The sequence below is a fragment of the Aulonocara sp. 'chitande type north' Nkhata Bay genome, linkage group LG10 (genome assembly GCF_057382095.1).
Source record: "Aulonocara sp. 'chitande type north' Nkhata Bay isolate Kocher_YH1m ecotype deep benthic linkage group LG10, A_spYH_male_GT1.1, whole genome shotgun sequence".
In the NCBI taxonomy this organism is placed as follows: Eukaryota; Metazoa; Chordata; class Actinopteri; order Cichliformes; family Cichlidae; genus Aulonocara; species Aulonocara sp. 'chitande type north' Nkhata Bay.
In genome coordinates, this window is record NC_141353.1 from 10549769 (window position 1) to 10572548 (window position 22780).

Genomic DNA, 22780 nt, shown 5'->3' on the forward strand with positions numbered 1-22780 from the left:
AGATACTCAAACTCCCCCACTACAGGGAACAACTCCTCAAATCAGAGTGGGCATTCCACACTTAATACCATGGAGGTGTCAAGGGTGGTTTTCAAATCAAAGTCATTAAAGAATCTTAGAAAATTGAAACGACTTGATGATGAACAAGCTGTTGAAAATCATGCAATGTAGTTTTAAGCAAGCACTTTGACATTCAGTAAAAATCTCTAATCAAGCGTGAACCCATGGATTTAATTGATTTGCCAAGCCCTAAATGAAAAAGTGTAAAGTGCCAGAACAAGCAGGCAAATTAGTCCTGCAGAGACTTGGATCTGTTATCATTTCAACTCAAAAGCGGGAAAAAAAAGGAAAACTTCAACAGTCAAGCTTATAATGTAAGTTTTTATTAAATAGTATTAGTGACAAAAATCAAAAGATTATAAATTCCAAAATAATGAAAAAGATTATGCAGACAAACAGGCGAAGCTCGGCACAGTATCATTCATATACAACTGTGAACACCTGATTTTTCAGTTTCAGAGTATAAAACATTTTGCTGCGGTGCTGCTTGATTGCTCGCGTAGTCCAGAAAACACTGGGGAGGAAATCCAGGAGTAATGTGAGGAAACAACCTCCAAATCAAACCGAGTTGTCCTCTTTCTCAGGATTCCTGATCAGAGAGAAATGTTGAGCAAACTGAAGGAAAACTCAGCTTCTTTATAACACAGAACACACTGAACACCTTTCACATGACCCTAACACCGATCAACATCAAGTCCTGAAATTATATGAGTATATGAGATTATTGACATTTATGGGAGAGTTTAGTGGATACTTAAAGTAACTGTAAGATCCAGTATTATAACTCACAGCATGCTGGTCACAGTCTTGTTTCTCTTGTATTTAATTTCGAGAGCTGAATGACTTTTGGTTTGTGTGTCCAATAGTCCAGTGGATACAGGTGATGTTGTTCATTTCCACTAGTTAGAAATTTTGTTCTGATTGGTCCCTTTGATGGTGCCTGTTTCCACATGATTGACTACACCAGACGTAGGAGTGTAGCTAAAGCCCAGCAGAAACTTCCATGTGTACAGGAGAAGCAGCTGGTTGTGTTGGCTGAAGGTGGTGCTGTCAGGAGGCTACTGCTACAAACTCTCTGCTGTGTGTGAGTGAAATCAAAATGGTGACTCTAATACTCACAGAAAAGTATTTTACTGCATTCCTAACCTGTAAAAAATGAGCTACATCTATTCTTTCGATGGCTTCTATCTATAACAGAACGTTTTATCCAGAAAATGGTAATTCTGGTTGACCTTAAAAAAAGATCTTCCATAGCTGATCAGATGGTTCATGGTGTCTGCTGGTTTGGGACACATGTTACAGTTTGCATACTGGAGTTACTGTCTGAGACAATTCTAGGTCATATCTTGACTTATGGCATCATATTTTTGGATCTTAGATGTTGTTTTTTCCTGTAGCACATATTACTGGCACCTGATTTAACCCCTTGACATCCTCCAGGTCACCAGTGAAGCCCTTGGAATTATGGCTGCACTTTAGCCACATTCTAAATGTGGATAGTTGTTACCTTTCAAATTAACTGTGTTAAAAGCATGTTGGCCTTTCAGTTCCTCTGTTATATTAGTTCCATTTGGATATGACACACAGGTGAAAATTCTGTATAAAGGGGTAGACTCGAACTCAAAATGGATTACTGGTGACTTGCTGGATGTTAAGAGGGTAAATTTATATTTGAGTATATTAAAAGACTCGAAAGGGGGGAAAATCTTTTAAACCAAAGGTAAAATATTGGAAAAAAAACACTCACTTAAAAATTTTATGTGTGTCACATCAAGAAAGGTTCAGTGTAAATTTACCACAAAACACATTTTCAGTGAGTGTGCTTACATGGCTATGTAGCGTCCTGCTATTAATGATATGGAAACTATGATAATACGAGCATCCTGGCTTCTGCATATTGTTCAAGCTGGTGATATCTGACATTTCAATAACTGATCGTCATCAATTCCACCGTTGACCAATTTGCTGCAGGTGGGGTTTTTGACAGTAAGGGAGTTTGGAAATTGCTTTGGAAGTTCAGGGCAATGATTGTTTGTGGACATTTTTAGGCAGCAAACAGAACGGATTAGAAACTTGTCATCCTTGCATCCTAGTCAGGTGCTTGAAAAAACTCAACTGCCTCCTTTCGATGTGGAGCTCCTCACCTTGTCGCTAAGGTTGAGGCCAGCTACCCTTCATAAAAAGCTTATTTCTACTGCCTACTGTCCACTAGCCAGAGTTTGTGACGTCTTTATACATTTTCTGGAACCCTAAACGAATGCAAGTAAATTCCTGTGACATTGCGGCGCACCATTAGTGCTGCTGCAACTAGAAATCAGGACTTCTTTCACTGGTAGCAGTTATGTATGATGAGGTTTGTTTGTGTCACCTTCATAGCAGAAAAAAACACTCTTTAATAAGCTTGAAATAATTTGCTGACTGATTAAGCCTGCTTCATATTGAAGACGCTCTGAATTTTTGAAATGTAGGTGTCAATAGCAGGACACTTAAACATAACCAGTAAACATATCTCCACATAAACACGCTCACAATTTCAAAGCATATGACACATCAGTCTGTATTCCTAAACTGCATTAATATGAATATAACTCTTGGGGCAGATCACAGATCAGAGCGCTGTCAGCTGTTCTTCCGCACATCCATCCGCTTCCGCTTGTCCTTTTCAGGGTCGCGGGGGGCACTGGGGCCTATCCCAGCTGTCATATGGCGAGAGGCGGGGTACACCCTGGAGAGGTCACCAGTCTGTCGCAGGGCTAACACACAGGGACAGACAACCATTCGCGCTCACATTCACACCTATGGGCAATTTGGATTATCCAATTAACCTATCCCCACTAACTGCATGTCTTTGGACGGCGGGAGGAAGCCGGAGTACCCGGAGGGAACCCACGCAAACACGGGGAGAACATGCAAACTCCACACAGAAAGACCCCGGCCTGATGGTGGAATTGAACTCAGGACCTTCTTGCTGTGCGGCAACAGTGCTAACCACCGTGCTCCTGCTCTTCAGCACGTTCCTGAAAAAGGTCTTCATGCTCAAACTTCTGAGCCCTCTCTGATCTGGACATGGTGTTCTGTGTGAATGTGACGAAGCACAAAGGAAGAGGAGGGGACTGGAGTGAAGGTCAAGAAGAGGTTTAAAAAAGTTATCCCCCCCAACCAAAACGCTGGTCAACCCCCTCTGCTGCTTCAGTTTAAGACAGTGCTCATAGAAAAAGTAATTCCAGTTCATTTAGTTAGAGTTTGTTAAGCCCCGCTGCTTGTCTTGATTTCTCTCAGGTGTTTTGTTCAGGTGCTCTCTGTTCAGAGTTCTACAGTATTCAGTCATTCACGGTGAACATGAACACTTCTCCTTCTGCCTGCCAAATCCCTCTTAATCTTTTTCTTTTCTCTTCTGAATTCAACACTTTTCCCATTCATCCATTTTTATAGTTCTTCCTCCCCTTTTTTCACTTCCCTTGCCACCCGACATTTCATCCTTATTCTTCTTTTATGCTTCCCTTTTTCTCTTTACTTTGTACCTTCTATTTCTCTCCTCACCAACAGACTGACAAACAGGTAGATGGATAGAAGCGTCTTGTCCAATAATGAGTCTTGGCTAGGATCACATGCCTGTGGAGGAGAGTCCCAGGCCGGCTGCTTTGCTCATGCAGGGTAAACCCTGAGCTCCGGCTTTTGGGAAATCGTGGGCCACCACGCGGCCATTCTCCCCTCCAAGTCCTGACGGTCCAACTCCTAACCCACCAGCAACCGCTCCTCCTCCTGCCACCGCTATCCCGCCAAGGCTGGTGCTCATCATTGCGGCATCAATAAGCTCCTGCAAGACAGGGAGAGATGAGACAAAAGTTATTTAAGCACACAGACTCACACAAAGACAAATCTTTATTAAATTCAGTTTAAATAGTTAAATTGTTTGGCAAAGAGGAAAAATATCTCAAAACTCTTTCATTTAGCAGATGAAAATCCTTCTAATAGTTTCAACAGTGAGTTTTTCTCTTGACCTCAGTTTCCAGTTAACAGAATTAATATTACCTTTTTAAGGCCAGAATTAATCAGCCACATTTCACGTGAATTTACCTTGGATATCCATAATGTAGATATTTTTATTTCCATCCATAACCAGATAGCAAAAAGTCTATTTGGATCTTATCGACAAATTCTTCGAGTCCATGTTGTTTCTTTTATTTATTCAGTTTTTATATTTCATATGTTGAAAATTTTACTTTTTGCCAGTGTACTTTCCAGACTCTTCGCTCTATGTGAAAGATGTTCTTTCTGCACAAATCAAAAAGATGTGATGTTCATGCTCCCAGCATGAACAATAACAATCACCAAATATCAGCATAGAAATGTATTCTACTAATCACTTACCTTGATTCATTTGATTAATGGAGGGATATTCTTGTTGTTTTTGGCTTTCACATCCACCAACACAGAGTGGAAACCTGGTGGATGCTGAGGAAGTTCATGAGGTATCAATAATAAATGTGTGTGTGTGTGTGTGTGTGTGTGTGTGTGTGTGTGTGTGTGTGTGTGTGGGGGGGGGGGGGTGTTTTTAAAATGATGTTTTAACAAATTAACAACAGTAAACATTGCCTAGCGGAAGAGGATGGATGGAGGAAGTATTACCTCCTATTACACTAGATGGTTTTTCCACTGAGGTTCTTTAGTTTCTTTATTCCTCAGATTTCTAGTTTGATTCATAGACATTCAGTCGGCTGAAGTCAGAAATAATGACGCACTTTATATATGTTAATATTGTTCACAGAGTTATGACTCTGAGAAGTAAGACTTTTGGCATAAACTACAGTGATCTGGTTGAAGGCTCCTAATTGCCTCCATGAATTGTTTCACAGCTGCACATCCAGTTTTTGGATAAATGATGCTTGAATGAGTGTGTACCGCAGTAGACCGTGTGTGTGTGTGTGTGTGTGTGTGTGTGTGTGTGTGTGTGTGTGTGTGTGTGTGTGTAAAAGAGTCATCACCAAAAGTGATCAGAGTAGAAGTTGTTTTTCAGTAGCAGAATGAAGCTCTTTCCCTCAGCCTCACCTCTCAGTAAAACTAATGATGTGGATCCAAAGTTAATATCCTGCATCGGGCCTCTGAGGCTCCCACGCTCCCTCTCTGTTTGCTGCAGAGTGCCGACAGTCGTCAGGCAGATTGGTACAAATAAATCCTGGATTTATTCACTTACTGAAGCAGCTTCAGCGCCTACAACGCCTTGGAGCGAGCGTACTTACGTCTGAACGCCCGACACCGAGCACCATGGGCATCTCCCCTCATGTCTCTGCATCTCCTGCCCATCTTTTTCGTTTTGATAGAAGGTTTTATTATGATAGCAGCTCTACATATGATGTCAACAACAAAACAGCATCTGTCCCTGCAGAGTCAGACCATCACTGCTGTTGCCTGCAGATAATAATAGCCACCTGTTAAACCATCGTGAAGCAGGCAAGAGATTTTTGTGTCCTGAATATGAAAATGTCTCCTTCCAACACTGTGGCCCCAATGACGGCCCTGTTGAAGCTAAAACTGAATTTTAAGCATCACTTGTCGATTTGGCCAGTTTTTAAGTACAAAAAGTAAGAATCTGATGATAAGTAAAAGACATTATAGAACTTACAGGGGCATTTTCATGTAGAGACTTGATTCAAAATAAGTCTCAATGTGAAGAGAAGTAATAAAGCCACTGAGTAATAGGTGGAAAAACTTAAAGCTGGTGTTAAACAGGTGGAAAGTTTCAAACAGATGAATGCAAACAGGTTGGAATATAGGTGGGAAGGATTCCTTTTTTGGAGACCATGAACTTTTCTAACCTAATACACAGTTGTTGTTGTTATGATATCTTAACTGTCATAAAGTGAATGTACAAACTTGACTGGACATGCATGTCTTTGGACTGTAGCAGGAAGCTCGAAAATCTTGAGAAAACTCTTGCAGCAACACAGAGAGCATGCAAACTCCAGGAAGAATCATCTGTCCCAGGAAGATTAATCCTGATGTCCACTTCTATGTGACAAATTAGTATCAAGGTTTGCACAGATGTTACTAATGAAGAACAAAGAACTTTAATGATCTGCAGCCTCATTAGGACAGGAAGTTGTGTCAGAATGTGAGCATGGAGCATAAGGTTTATACTGATCATATGCAATTAAGCCACAAAGCATCTCACGCCACTTAATGCAAAAGTAATGCAACAACTTACTTTGTCCAGGACACAAATGACAAGTAACGTGTAATGCATTTCTTTTCTTGAATGAACATCCCAACACATGGCAGATATTTGTCATGTATGGGTTTAACACGATCAGTATCTCTGCTTCTAGCGCGTTCTCATCCCTCGGGTATTACTTAATGCAGTTTTGTCGCTGTCGTGTCTCTGTTGAGCACAGGGTGTCCTTTAGTTTCTGTGCCTTGACACAGTAGGTTATGAGATCAGCGCGAGGGGTCTGTCCTCAAATCCCATCATTAGTGAGTGTATGGGTTATTGTTGTGAGCTGTGTAGCCCAAGCCACAATCTTCTCGTAAACCTAACTGCAGTTTTCAGAAACCTGAAAACTAGGACTACTTCACAGCACCTAAATTTAACCATTATTATATGAAATATAAATAAATAAACCATTTGGGTCCTTTGACTAGACCTAACTAGTCCTGATCTTTGTCACGTATACCCCCAAGTGCAGGATGCTTCTTAAACCCAAACCACAAGCTCTTCCTCAAGTCCATCAAGTACTTGTTAGTGCTTCAGTCTAACAAAGTTCTTTTCAGCTTCTAAACCTAATCCCGAACGTTTTAGTGTTTAAACTTAACCAGTTACTTTTGAGCACATAAACCTGACCAAGAAGTTTGAGTTCTTAGAAATAACCAACAAGTGAAAACTAAAGGAAAATAGGACACAGACTATCTAGACCTCTAATATGGGACCATTATCTCTCAGTATCAGCTAATGCCACAATGACAAAGAACGTCTCGCATCTAAGAAAAAGCCATTATATTATGGGCTGGGGTAAGAAAGTGCTGGTGCCTTAGACGATGGTCAATCTAATCGCAACTTGGCACCGAAGTTATGTTGGAGCACAAAGACACATGCAACCAACCTTAAATAAAAAGAAAAGCTACAGCTGCAAAGACCAGAACAGCTTCACAATCCAAACGTTTAGTGCAGTTAAAAACCCTTGCTTCTCTGTTATGGGAGACTATGATGCAATATTAACAGCCTAGTTTCAACAATGTATCAGAAGAGAATGCATCATGGATATTCCTTTATTGATTATCAGTCCCGTGTGTGCTGTCGTGCTCCTTCACATTCCTCTGCAGCAGGTAACCGTTGTGTAGCCCTGCTCCGTATGTGCCCCCATCTGCTCTTACTGATGAAATCTTGGCCACATGTTGTGTCACCACTGCAGAGTTTTTTAAGTCCTCCCTTTGTGCTCAGACAGAAATGTGAAGTGAATGCAAAGTCCAGCGGAGAGGAGACCTGACACACTGGTGCCTCTGCTGTGGAAAAACGACTCTAATGACTTGTTTGTTCCTTCTGAGCAGCCCATCAAAGTCTCAGTATTAACCAGCACAGTCAGTAATGAGGCGACCGCAGTTTCATCACATACGGACGCCGGCGATAAAGAGGAGCTCGAGACCCGAGTGGCAGATGAGCAGAGTTCAGTTGATGTACTTTGAAATGGCAGAAGTGTTTTTGCTCCTGCCCTGTGGCTCCATGCAGAAAAGGGCAGCAGCTCATGCACATGATTAAAAATAAAACTGCACCCATGAATGAACGAACTTTGAGTTCTCTGGTGTAAAAGAAACATGCACTAAAATTATGTTTATCTATTTGACCAGGCTTAAAACACCCACTTAGCTGGAACGAAGGTTATATATCACCTACAGAGATGCTGTACTACTACTACAAAAAAAAACTAGTACAAAATAAACAGGAAATGTCTGTAAATTTGAGACTGGGATGTTTTCATGACTGAAAGTTCTAAAATCTTTTAAATCTATTCAGAAATTCTGAAGCCATCATAATTAAGCCTATAGACAGAAAACTGAACTACCACAGAAACCAGTAAGTACTACACCAAACTGAAACAGTGGAAACTAAACTTGACTAAAGCAAACCTGAATCTGTTGCACTCCCCTAAATATATGGCTAAAATACTCTTTTCTTCCTGTTAAGTACCACCTTTGATTTGTGGTGGCCTGACTGGAGTTCTATTCTTTTTTCTGTCCCTCGGATCCATATAGACACATGAGCCGCGCACTGATAATATTCAGATATACCTACTCAGTTCGCCCTTACGTATGTTCTTCAGCATATATTACCCATCTGTCTCCATCACCTTCATTCACTAATATTCCTCTCTATCTCTGGTTGTTGGTGTTGCTTCTGTGAGAACTTTTATGTTATTTTTTTATTCTTCCTAACTTAAATTTGCAAATCAAATCTGTTGCCAGAGCCAGCTTTGTTTCAAAAAACAACCTTGAGAAGGTTATCCGTGCTTTCATCATGCTCAGAATGAATTACTGCATTTTTATGTGGACTCGGGCTCTTCCAAAATGCTCCTGCGAGAGTCCTGACTGATGCACACAAACAAGTAAATGAGTACACATCACCATCCTGGCTGCAAAATTCCAACATGTGTTTGCTCCCAAGTGCTAATCACACTTGTTTCATGTACCATGCTACTCATTTAGATCACATCACCAGCAGCTGTTTAAACCACCAGATTGTATTCAACAGAGAAATTTCAAGCTGAAGCTCAGAAATGATCTGGAGGAGAACAACCTCTCCTCCAGATCATCTACCTCTGTAACTGTTAACAAATCAGTGCACAAGTGCAAGAAACGAGGTCTGTAAAGACATGGACGAGAGAGTTTGGTGTGGTTAATCTTGACTGGCCTGCACAGAGTCCTGACCTCAACCTGACAGAACACCTTTGGACTGAATTAGAGCAGAGACTGTGAGCCAGACCTTCTCATCCAACATCCGTGCCTGACCTGGCAAATGTGCTACTAGAGAATGATCAGAAATTTCCATAAAGACACTCCTAAACTTTCTGGAAAGCCTTCTATAGCTGCAAAGTTTTAAGCATATGAATAAAAGTGGGATGTCACTAAAGTTCATATGTGAGTGAAGGCAGACGAGCACTGCAGATTGATACTTTTGGCAATATATTGTATGTTCACGCTGGCCAGGACAGCCCAACTTCTGACAGCTATGTAATAGACATTTGTGCTTCATTTGGATCAAAAGAAGCTAAAAAAATTACTGCAACATCAGATATGTGAAATATCCAGCTAAAACATTTCAGGCTCAGCGTTTAAAAGCAAAAATCGCAGACTTGTTTTTACAATTTTACCATTTCTCTGATCTCACCTTCATCCTTCTTGACTCAATCCGAGACTTGTAGCAGAACTCGACCAGAGCCACCAGCATGGCCAGGCCCAGCCCACCAATCAGGATGTAGAAAACTCCAGCTACATTGCTCAGACTGAGCGCGCTAGTTTTGTCCTATCAGCACAGAGAAGTGAGGTTAGAGACACCAAATCATGGTGCACAGAGGCATGACATCACTATGGTTTGAATCCAACTGTAAGCAAAAGGACAAAATTATTTTTAGAAAGTTTAAAATGGTCTAAAATCCCAAAGCTAAATACAAGTTTCTAACTAGGAAGACCATTATGCAGCGTTCAAAGGCTGTGATATTCTGACAAATGGAAATATAAATCCCCTCAGAGAATGTCTGAGATCCCCTGAATTATGGAATTTAATATGAAATTACTTTTGGGCGACATCCACTCAAATTTGAAATTTGAAATTTACTGCCTAACTGATAAGTTTGTAGTTTCCATTCAAAACATAAAACCTAATCGGTTACACCTGCCAGGAAAGTAAGTTTTAATTGTGCTTTGATGTTTTTGTACATCAGAGTCTATTTTGAGATATGAACAAACTCCTCTTTGTAAAAAAATCATCACTTTTTCCCAGCTAATCACAATAAGGAAACAGTTAAAATAGTTAATAAATGCTAACAAATGTTAACAAATAACAAACATTAAAACTAATTAAAATGAGAGTTTGTCACTCCAAGAGTCCAATTCAACCATCTAGTCTTTAGCCCAATATTATCTGATATATAAATGTATTTAAAAGTCCAAATGTATCTGACCCTACTGAACAGGGCAAAGACCCTGCTAATGTTCATCTCCTCATGAAAAGAATGACCCTCCGTTGCCTCAATCATAGCCTTTGAACCTCCACATCTATTGATCGGTCACATGCAGCTTCATGCACGAAAATGCAAACAAAATGAGGAAAAAAAATTATCTTGAAATTCTTAACAAAAAGGTCTTATACTTCAATTCAGAGGTTCATTATATCTGTGCTGGTCTTCACGGTCATAGAAATGTGTCATTTATGAAAAATAGCTTTATATCACAATCTTTTAAAAAACAGACTCAGTTGGCGAGCTCTTGAATTTTGCACGTTCTTTCCTCACATGCATCGCTTGGTTTTTGGTGGGTGTGACTTAGCTTTTTCATCCAATAGCATGCAGCCTGTTAGAAAAAAAGAAAGGAGGAAATAGTGGGCGGGGCCTCCCTTCAACAGTAGGAAGTGGTGTGAGCCTATCAGTGGGATTTCCTCTCCACACTGTCATGTTAACCTCAACCAATCAGCTTCTGGGAAATCCCACCAAAAGACACTAAAAAAGTCAGACTTCTTAAAAACAAAGTCATCTGAATTTGTGTGTAACATCTGATGCAATAGTATAGTTCATTGATGCTTTATAGTTGTTAACCAGTTAGCTAAGAGATCATGTGAATGATAGTAGAAATCAGCTTGTTAACAGAGATCTTTTAACCAAATACACTGATTAGATACCAGGTAGGTTAAATTTTCTTTTAAGAATTGTTTCTGGGAATAAACAGTCACGGGTCATTTTTAAAGTTGTCCCTGCCATCACCCTTGTATTTACAAGTGTTTTACAGACTGCATCAATAAGATCAACAGCCTTTATAGGGACTTTTCTTTGTCCGTGAGACTTGTACATAATCAGTTGTCCTATGTAGTGGTGTTAAAGTATAGTAGTATAATATGTTACTGAAAAAACTCAGCAGCTGAGCTCAGTGAGCTGTGAAGCATGATCACTGCCATTACTGACAACGTGTAAACAAAATGTAGATAAACTCCAGAATTAATCATGTCACATTAAACATTTTGAAAACTTGAGGGCATTTTGGGTTTTTTTACATAATGCGAAAGCCTTCTGAATACAGCCTCTGATATGAATGGCTTCAATAAAGAGATGACAAAGATCAATTTTAGTAAATGAATCTCAATTAGTGGACACATCTTATCATCTCTGTATATTTTTGTTATGGAAAGTTCTCTCTACACTAAACTAATCCAAAGGGAAGGTGGAAATACACCAATCATCGGCATGACTCTCAGTGCTGCACTTTCAGTCTGACATTAAAAGTGTCTTTTCTCAACAGATTGATGAACGTTTTTCCACCATTTGTTAGTCACGGTCTGTTACTCAGCGAGTTCAGAAGAAGCAGGAGGTACATGACAGATTGGAGACAAAAACATCAGCATTTGTGTGTGGGAAGGAAAGGGGAGGAGGGAGGATGGGTGGGGGCAAAGCTGTGGTCATTTGCTTCAATTTAATCAAAGTTGGTCAGCAGCCATAAACAGAGAGAGAGAGAGAGAGAGAGAGAGAGAGAGAGACTCAAAGAGCGAGAGAGGAAGAAACAGGCAAATATATCTGCATTTATAAAAATCTGACATTTTACATCTGACCTGTGTGAAGGGAACGCAAACCTGCTTTAATCTGGAGCTTATCTTCCGGGCCTGATTATGTCTGTTTGACGGCTTCTTCTTTCTTTTTTAGCAGACAAAGTGTCTTTTTCAAAACTCTGTGACACTGTACAGCCACGAGCAGAGACTAAAAATACACATGTAAAAGTGGCACCCAAAGGCAGTTGGATGTGCGATTAAAAGTGATGTAAAAGGTCACATTTTTCAGCAGAGTCACTCGTCTGTCTGTCTGCGGCTGCTTCCATTGAACTGTGCTGACCACCAAATATTCTGGAGAACAGAAGGAAGGCTGAGCAGAGAAAAGCCTCTGAAGAAATCTGATGGATTTCCACTGATCTGGACTCATGAAAACCCCTTATCTCCAAAAAATGTCTGCTTTGTCAGAAATGGCTGAAGCCCCGCTCGTTTGCCTCCCAATTTGCATAAATTTGTCTTCGAGCTTGAATCACGTTTGGTAGGAAAGAAGTTCATAAAAAATACTCAGCACATTTCAGCGGCCTCTCAGTTTAAGTCAGGAGTACAAATTGGAGTTGTGGGGTTTACACATGCCATCAGGATATTAAAATGTTTTCATGTTTTAATATGTTTATCTTTCAGTTCTTCAGAATGGTCAACTGAGTAGCAGTGATACACTGTAAAAGCAAAAACAAAAATCCTCAATAAACCAAAAAAAATAATCAATTAAAAAATGACTTTATGACCTTGAATGAAAAGTTTGTCACTTTGCGACCTGCTTTCATACTTATAGGTGAGAAGAGACCGTTCATGTTTAACCTTCTGAGGCTTCAGTCACAGGACATACCATTATTCCTCAACCAGTTGGTGAGTAGTTGCTGGCAGTCACTGGTTTGGTTTCAAATAGGTCTACAGTGATGCGCCAAAAACTTTGTTGCAAATGCTTTAGCCACTTGCAGGTTGCTGTAATCACACATAGATTGTATGAATTTGTTGGGAAACAAACAGAAGCTGTTTCTGTTCAGTGTGAAATATGTGCCTTTTGAAATGTGTTGGCACAACTTTTGTTGGCAGCACCATCTTTGTGAATGATTTCACCCAGGAACAGTTAGCAAACTACAGCACTACTTGCCAAATCATTGGAAAATACATATTTTTCGCTGTCAAACAAGGTTTTCCAGGGCAGGTCCCTTGGCCTGTATTACTGAGGCCTTACTTTAAGGACTTGAGACAAACAGTCTTTGTGAAGGGGTAACAAAATATACCCAATGAGCACCTTAAATCTCACTAAAACATTTATTCTACTGAAAACACGTTTCCTGTTGTGTCCACTGGTCATTGTTTACAAGTGTAGTTTTATTGGAAGATCTAATACAGTAACCTTTCCATTAGGACCTACTCGGATCGAGTCATCACAGTTCGCCATGGTTTTCAGGGTTTTCCATTAGGTCATAGTGAGAGTACCTGGTACCAGGATCCCTTGGAACCCTGCTTGGCCAGGGTTCCAAGGGATCCAAGGAGGTACTAAAATGTGACTTTGTTAGACTGTATTCCACCAATTGGCTGGTCAGTAGTGTCACTCAGTGACTTATGAGAGTGTCTTGTTCAGGAAAATCAAAGCCCCCATTTATAAGAGCTGGCAACGAATGAAACGGCTACAAGAAACAACCCTGTGGTCCCCGAGTCTGACGAAGAGGCACAGCACAGCAGGTATATTTTTGCCTTAACATACACCTTTGTTGTAGCGCTCATGTCGCACATTAATTACATAATGGGACACGTGGATGCATTGCTATGGTGACAACCACACACATCAAGTATTACTGGATCGTAATGGAAAACCAGTCGATCTGAGTCGAGTCGTGGCGAGTTGATCCAAGTCGGTACCAATGTAAACGAGACTTAAAAGGTTAAATTATTGTCAAATGCTAGCAAAGGTTTTAAGAGTTCGTTTTGACAGGTGCTTTTCTTTTTTGCTCTTCACAAAGATGTTTTACCTGCATTATTATAACCACAAACAAGTACAATCAGGCACGAGAAAGCTTGCTGCTGATTGTTCACATTCATCTGCTGGTATCTATTTGAGTTTTGAAGAAGTTATCTACAGGTTAAGAGATGTTTAAGAACTTTCATTTTAAAAATGTATTTTCTTCCTCATGCAGGATCCTCACCCCAGGTTACCTAAACGAATTCAGTCACTGTGATGTAGTATGTATAAAGTGTAAAGGTCATGCTATATTACTGCTCAAGGCCAAGGGACAGTGTTGGTCCCCAGAAAGTAGTAACATGCTCTGTTATTGGTTTTGTCTTACTGATATCTGTTTATCTCCCTAAATGTAAACAGAATTTTTACAGGATTCATATTTTGAATTTAAACTGACTTTAAAACTAAAAAATACATTTTAATGCAGGACAATAAACAAACATTTGCTTTCTATTTAGCTGCAGACTATTAGCGGTGCCTTCACTTATAAAAACACTTTCTTCCAGGTAACTTTTAGCTTAAAGCATACCAGTCAATAAAAATGTGGAATAAAGGATCAAAAATATGAATTAGCTCAACTTTTTGTTTTTACAGTGTAGCTGCTGGAGTTTCAGAAACTAATAAGGGAAGGGGGAGGGGATTGGGTGGGGTGGTGTAGGGGGTTAACCAACACATGACCTTGGGACCAGGCCTCAAGAACTGACCTTTCTGCCGGAGTCCTTGTGTCCACACTCCCCCTTGTCATACCACCACTTGTTTTTCAACTTGTCTAAGACGGCTTGTTCATTGAGCTTCAGTACTGCTAGGTTTACTGGGATTCTTCAAAGAACCATAAGAGGAAGGGAGGGGAATTGGAAATAACATAAATAACATTATGCACCTCCATGTTATCTTATGTTATTGTTCAGCTGCACAGCAACAGGGCTGCGATAGCTACAGCAGTAGCAGTGGTGGTGGCAGCAACGTTTTTAGCAAAAGTGACTTTAGCAGTACAGTAGCTGTGGAACACTACAGAAAACACCTCAAAAACAGCAGAAAGAAAAACAAACAAACAAACAAAAACAGGCACAATCACACGGAAAACTCTGGAAAATGTCAGCATCAAAGTGATATGCATTAATACTCCATCTAGCTTGGTTTAGCCTGACTCCCTACGTGCGAGATGTGTATTACTATATCACTTTGGGTAACCGGCAAGGGCTGAAAACACTCCGGGAACTTTGGGTTTTCTGAGCAAGAATGCGTCATAAGCTGTCTAAAAAAACAGACTGCATACTATAAACTGTAGTCTCTAGGCAAGGAAGGCTGAACAGCTAACTTTTTCTGGAATAAAATTGAACTGACAAAACTGACTGAAGGGGTATTTTATTAAGTAGGTTTAGTACTTATCAATTCATTGCTAGTTAGCCAGGATTTATTTTCTTCAACTCCATGAACAGACTAGATTTGTATGCTGAACCAATCAGCCACAACCTTTGAACCTTTGGTCACTAAAAGGCATTTATTGTCTTACAATTCAGTGTTGTTCCAGGAAACCCCGGGTCCTAGAATGGCTTTCCTCTGCTTTCATCAGCCCGACAACCTGTACTGCCACACTACAAAAACAACTCTAGAAAGCCTTAAGAAACCCAGACAGACATTGTCTAGGCAAGTCTAGATCCCAACTCAATCCAGCATCTAAACCAGGCATATAAACATGTTGAATCTGGGGAAGTCGCACCTTGCAACTTTTGAGTACTCTAATTATATACTGCCTGACGCCACAGACAACCTTCTGCCCATATGACATGTCACAGCAACCAGAGGTAGAACCACAAAAGTTGGTTTTAGTGTCAGGCTGTATATTTATATAGGTAAAACAGTCCACCTACCTATCTCTGAAATATTGTTCTTATCCATATTAGACTTGAAACACCTAAGACAGACGGTTGGGACGTATTTCACCAATCTTTTACTTTTGTAAATAAATTTACAGATAAATGTCCTATAGTACTATGAAAGACTACAGTATTTAAGCAATCAACTCCTAGACTTTAAATATGTAAATCAAGTTTTGCTGGTTCCTCTGGTATAAATGCAGGTAGACAACCTGAGTTTCCCAAAGGGTTCTAAAGCCCCATTCACCTATAAAGTGGCTGGGTTCATTGTTTCTCAAGGCTGGTCACTGGTCCAGTCTCTGGTTGCCCAAGTCACTTCTTTTGTTCAAGTCCAGGGTCGAAAACCTTTCTGTCACTGTGTAAACCTGGAGAAAATCACCATCTTCCTTCTACACGACTAAAAGTACTAAAAAGTACTGAAAGTAAGGTGGATGTTAGTCTTTTAGTAATGAAAGATTTTCTTTTGTAAAATACCCCATCGATCAGAAAGTAAGAATTCAAAAATGTCTTTGACAAAGAAGGTCACAGTTTTGATGGCTCTATCACCTCCTACTTATCTGTAATAATTTTCTGAGAAAGACACCAAATAGAAGGTTCCTGTAGCATTTCATTGGTGCCATCCGGAGTGTTTTAGTTAGGTAGCGAATTCTGGGTTATTGCCGGTTACCCTGGTGTGCCATTGCCTGTCGTTACCCGTTGGGGTTACGGTGATCTGACCTTGGAGTCCCCTCCCCCGGTGCCGCACTCTCCCTTGTCATACCACCATCTGTTTTTCAATTTGTCCAACAGGCCCTGCTCGTTCAGTTTTAACACTGCCAAGTTAACAGGGTTTCTACGGGGATGATAGTAACAATAAGGGATAAAAGGGAACCTGGTGTTAATGAACAGACGACTGCCACAGTGAAGATAGCAACATTAATACACATGTGTACCTATGACAGGCATGATATTATTAATGAATGGTACATAAAAACAACAGATTCACTGCTATTCAGCCCAGACCTTGTAACATGCTGTTTTCCTGCATCTTCCTCCTGCATTGTGAACATTACAATGCAAGTAGACCAAATACTTACAGTTAGAGAAAAATGCCATCATTTTTTTTAAATCAAATTTTCTGAACTGGGAAAATCTTCAGGTAATGCACACTAGTGACTGTCTGTCTGTCTACTTTACAGGACTCATGCAGTCTCTTTTGAATCTCCGAACACTGTGGTCTTTAAATGGAGAAACACCGTTGTCAAACTCAATTAAAGGTGTGATGCCCATTTAAATGTAATTAGTTAATAACCTCTGTCTCTCTTCCACAGCATGTTTTTATCCTGTTTTCCTTCTCTCACCACAACCGGTCACAGTAGATGGCCCCGCCCCTCCCTGAGCCTGGTTCTGCTGGAGGTTTCTTCCTGTTAAAAGGGAGTTTTTCCTTCCCACTGTCGCCAAAGTGCTCGCTCATAGGGGGTCATATGATTGTTAGGTTTTTCTCTGTATGTATTATTGTAGGGTCCATCTTACAATATAAAGGGCAGCTGTGGCTACAACTGTAGCTGCCTCCACCAGTGTGTGAATGTGAGAGTGAATGAATAGTGGAATTGTAAAAGTGCTTTGGGTTCCTTGAAAAGCGCTATATAAATGCAATCCATTATTATTATTATTATTATTATTACAAAGCGCCTTGAGGGCACTGTAGTTGTGATTTGGTGCTGTATAAATAAAACTGAATTGAATTAAATGTCATAAATAAGTATGCAATACTGAATGGAATATCAGTGCGGTGTCTATAATACAAGAATCATTTAGACTTTTAAAGTAAATAACAATCAATAGTAAATGTTTGACAAACACTTTAATTTCTGTCTCTAATTATAAGTAAAACTGGTAAAAATTCCTGTTTGTGAGCATCTTTTCAGTGGTAGCATATGTTGACAATGGTCTCACTGGTTGGATCCCAATCCTCCAAAACAAGGCTAATCACTGCATTCATTATTTTATGAAACAATGGCACCACGCCGATGCCAATATGGCATCAGCTTCTCGGTTTAATTTGCATTGTCTATAGCTCATTCTTGGCTCTGACTTGTAAATGGCTGGCTTGATTCACTCATTCAACAATTGCTTCAGTGGATTGTGTTAAACTCAGCCATTAGTTGTAGCAGAATGACAAGTTTCTCAAAACCAAAGGAAAGGTAAACTGCACTTTAATATTGTCTGGGTCGAAAAAACAGAAAATGATTCCATTTTACTACTGTGCAGCAAAGCGCCACTTGCATTTACTTCTAGTCAATACCTGATAAATAAAGGCGGAACACCAGTCAAGTATTCAGGTGTAAATCAGTTCAAATTAAAGGGTAAATGTCTTTTAAATATAAATTTTGTGACATTGTACATGTCCTTGTTGTTCCCCTTTACATACCATAAATGATCAAAACTATAGTGTGGCAGAAGGCAGCAGATGATGTTGAACGGTACATGGTAAATCAATAAAATGATCAATGAGCAGCAGTAATTCAGTTTGAAATGTCAATAACAGATGATGTGATGAGTGTGAAAGCAGCAGAAGAGTTTTGTTCTAAAGTGCATAATTTAATTTAAAAAAAGATCTGTATAAATTCAGTGTGAAAAAACTCCGATTAAATTCAGATTAAAAATGTTTGTGAATCAGATGCTGAAAATAGTAATTTTACAAATTTGACATATCAGGAGAATCACTTACGCTGGGTTCAGACTAGAGAATACTCGTTTTTTATTTTGAAAAATCGTTGCTTTTCATGACTGAAACAGACTAAACATTGTTTCCGGATCATGAATGCTACCTTACTTTCAAGGCGTGCGTAATGGAAGGAAGTGCTGATAGCTGTATGTCTTGAGTAATGGTGTGTGTCCACAGGAGCTACCCATTCTGCTAATTAATGACTTGTGGAGCTAGCTGTGCAAAGCTGAAAACTAGCTGTGGACTATCTAAATGAATACATATTTACTCCTCCCCTCAAATGTTTTCAGGAAAATGTATGTATTTTTTCGAGGTTTTAACCTCTCTATTTGGTATGGTCTCATCATTCCCAGTGGCCAGAACAAAGTTTATCTTTTATTCTGATGTGGTCAGAACAAAATCAAAAAGTCTGAACCCAGCGTAACTGTTCACAGAAGTGATGCTTGAGTTCACACTGAGAAGATTCCTGCTAAATTACATTTCATGTCTACACACAGCTATGTTTGGTCAGATTGGTGGTATTCCTAATTGTTCAGGATTATCTCAGTTGGGATATCAAAGAAGCCAGTCCTACAATCCAGAAATGAGTTAGTATTTGTGCACTTCCAATTCCCTTGTCGCAGTCAGCAGGATTTTTAAATGGGACTGTGGTTGATATGAACTTCAGAGATTTTTATGTTTTGTTCTATAACATCAAGTACATAAGTAAATATTCATTTCATAAATTTTGAAGGTTTTACTTTAAGTCTTTGAAGCCTATGGACCTCATTATGCCCACCAAAATGTGTAAGTATCCAAAACTTTTATTTCCCACAGAGCTTATTTAATAGTCTAACTCAAAAATCAAAATCTGTTTTGCTTTTTAGCAAAGGAATCAGGGTGACGCTCACTTCCAAGTCAGCCTACAAAAACCCATCATCCCCGTGGCACTTTATTGTAGAAAATCACCATTTTGGCACAAAAAACTACCATTTGTTTGAATCCTATCAACCAGATTCTGTGAAAACTGTGAGAATGTCATTTGGAACAAATCTTGCAGAAACACAGTCATGGTTAAGGCTCAGAAACAGTGGCTGGGAAACAGCAGAAGGATGATGAGCAGAAAGCAGATTGAATGAAGTCGACTGATGATTTTTTTATTGTCATCTGTTCGTACTAAGAGCCGGTCAACCCAGAGAGAGAGAGAGAGACTGCTCACAGAGAACTCAAGAGCTCATCTTTTTGATGTGTAAAGTTGATTATACAATATGCTCAGCATTCAATGGGTTTAACACAACTGTGTTGCTAAGCAACTGATGACAAAAACTCAACCCTTTATATTTTTTTAAAAAAAATGTTGATTTGGTGCTTCCTGCATCTACAGCAGGGAGCAGAGGTAAATACATACCACCTTCTCTATGCAAGCTGCATTTCAAAGTGATTTATTGATCCATCGATTGATTGAGTCGGATCATACACACAGATTATTTTCAGGGATTAAATAGATTCAAAACTCAAAGGGAAAAAAATATCACATTCCACATGGTGCAGTCTTTGTTCTTCTAGTTCGTCTGCCTTTCTCTGACTCTGGGTTGGCCGTAAATTGCTGACATGAAGCAGAGAGAATGAGAACAAGATGTTCTTTCACTGAACATCTGATAAAAACATGGACTGAGTTCATTCATGTATGAAACAAAGAAAAAGGAAGAACGTGACTTTATGCTGCTGTCAGGTATAATTAAAACTCACCAACTCCACCTCAGGTTATATTTTTCAGCTCAATTTCTGTTTTGTTTTCCTCTTCTGTGGACAAAAGCCATGTTTTTCAATTCACCTTAAATGGCTCTAAACCAGCAACTCATCTGTTATCAAATGTAACATTTATATGGGAAAAAATTCATTAAAATTTTACATGTCAGGTTGGGCTCATTTGTTCAAGAGTATTGCTTGTTTTCCTATTTATGTATTTATGTATTCTTTACTCCAATCAGCCTCACAGCTGTAGCCCTGCTGTCCTACAGTAGTGACACCATCTTGCAGTTCAAACAGCACACGTCACTTGGGTCTCTTTCAGTGATACTCCTTGTGCCTGGGGACCCAGCTCTCCTATGGGAATTACACAAAACACATCTGGGACTCTGCTCTCTAGCAACAGTAATCTCACTGTAATACAGGAGTGATAAAACCTCACATCTGGGACCCAGATCACTGGGGGAGGGAATATTTTGATTTCTATCACAAAATTAGGCAGTGATGCTCCTTATGGATGGGAATCCCATTGCCCAGAACAGAAGAATCACCACAGCCCTAATTTCTAATAGATGTGATGCTCTTCATCTACAGGAATTATGCTTATCTGCAGGACTGACAAACCTCAAGCCTACAAAGACCACTCTCTGACAGGAGTGATGATGTCCTCCCTGATTGCTACACCTTACATCATGCTTTGCAGTGGAAGTGACACTCCTGACAGTCTGTAATGAAAGTGAGGAAGGCCAGCTCTAGGAGCAGCCATGTCTGATGTGAGTATGGCTCTTCATGCTCAGAAATACTGGTCTGCAACAGGAGTGATACGCCTCACACACTGTAATGGGAGCAATGCCCTTGATACACAGGAATTCCACCCTTTAGCAGGACGGATGCTAGTGGGGGTGACAAACGTCAGAGACTAGAATGTATGTGACTCCCTGCATGATGCTAAAGAGTAAATGGAGTAATTCTTTAATAGCACTTTTCTACTCTTATACACAGGCCTATTTTTCAAGCATGGGAACTCTACAGTCTTACAGGAATAATACGACTTACATCATGCAAGGATCTTGCTTTCTAGTGGACGTCATGGAAAACTTTTAAGTGTAAGAATACTGGTTTGTAAGGGAGAGACAATCCAAACCAAATGCAAAACTTTAAACTGTTCATAGTTCAATATGAGACTTCAGTTCCAGAATAATCCTTATTTACTTCAGTGATCGTCAGCAAACTGCCATATCTGATAAATAAACATGAATGAGGTTCATCGAAGTGTTTATCTTAAAGCAGCGTTTTACCTGACAGCAGCAAAGCTCAAAGACTGATCGACAGACACAGAATGAGATTCATTAGGATGTTACTTTAGATGTCAGGATTCTGGTGAATGTAGAAGCAAAGACGGGCAGGTAGGCAGTAGGACGGGCATAACAAATGACAACAGACAGCAAAAAGGCCGACAGGGCAGCATCAGGCAGACAAACACAGATACTGACAAAGACAAACAAAAAGAGAGAGACAAGACAGACAAAAAGACAGATTAAGAGACAGACAGACACACAGACACACACAGACAGACAGTAAACAAGTCTAAAAGTCTAAAAAGCTGTTCTCTGGGGTTAGACTAGTTTTCATGTTCCAATCATGAATACCAATTTTGACATTTAATTTTCATGTCTAAACACCTGGATCTGCTCTGTGAATGCCAGCCAGTCATCAGGTTTCTGCAAAAACAGCATCCAGGTTGATGAGTTTGAAACAGCACTCTGTGCTGTGCAGAGGTCATTTTGTCCCCAAGTCTCCTCAGTCTCAGTTCCTAAGAGTAAACTATAAAGTAATTCCACTGATTATATAACACCAATATAGCCATTTATTTTTATTTCCCTCTTCTGTAAAACTTCTACTTAGCCATACTTCAGAGTCAAACATTGACATTTCAGTCCCACTATGTGTATCACAAGCTTGTAAAATTAATACATTACGAAGATTGAAGCAGAAGCTCCCAAGCTTTTAAGCTTGTGACCCAAAGACAATAACATAAGATATATGAAAGTTGTTCCATGAAGAAGCTATTCTTCTGCTTGCATTGTTTCATTTAAATAGCCATGCGACGTTCAAAGAGGATAAATTATCCAGTGATTCACAACACAAGCAGAAGGTAAAAGTTCTTTACTCTCCAATTAATCATTTCACAATCCCTCAGATTAATCTTGTGACCCTCTAAGCAGGGCTGAACTCTTGATAAGTAGCTCACTTTATACAAACTAATTAAAAGTAGCTCCAAACTGAGAAACTGTCACAGAAAAATCTATTGTGCTTATAGCCAGTCAGCAAACTATAAATAGATCCTTTAGTGGACATCTTCCAAGTTCTTCCACCTCTGATACACTTAGTGGGTTTTGCTTATAATTCTATAAGACTTTGACAAAATTGTCTATTATTGTGACAATCAGACAAAAGCAGCCCTGCTAACTAAATTATTTTAGCTATAAAACAAAACTTTAATGCAAACTTCAGCTTTCCTGCCCTTTTTATTTTTCCCAGAGGAACTAGACATGCCGGCATCCACACACCAGAGAGCGCTGGAAAGACTGGCTGAAAGTTTTTAATAGTTGTAATTTGTATTTACTACATTCCAATATTATGAGACC

At 39.7% G+C, this 22780-nt stretch overlaps 1 protein-coding gene across 6 annotated transcripts in view; it reads right to left on the reverse strand.

The window, feature by feature from the left end:
* Positions 1-361: 361 nt before the first annotated feature.
* The window catches only part of LOC147320310 (glutamate receptor 1-like), a 109363-nt gene continuing 86944 nt past the window's right edge, over positions 362-22780 (reverse strand). For 2 of the 6 annotated variants that reach the window (XM_086308148.1, XM_086308150.1), the window contains exons 16-18: positions 16415-16529; positions 9437-9571; positions 362-3877 (exon numbers count right to left, since the gene is read on the reverse strand). In XM_086308148.1, coding sequence (XP_086164274.1) covers positions 3665-3877; positions 9437-9571; positions 16415-16529 — 463 coding nt within the window. In that variant the 3' untranslated portion in view covers positions 362-3664. Of the gene's footprint in view, positions 3878-9436; positions 10618-14524; positions 16530-22780 lie in introns of those variants that run through there. The other 4 variants (XM_086308149.1, XM_086308152.1, XM_086308151.1 and 1 more) reach the window with 4 other exon arrangements.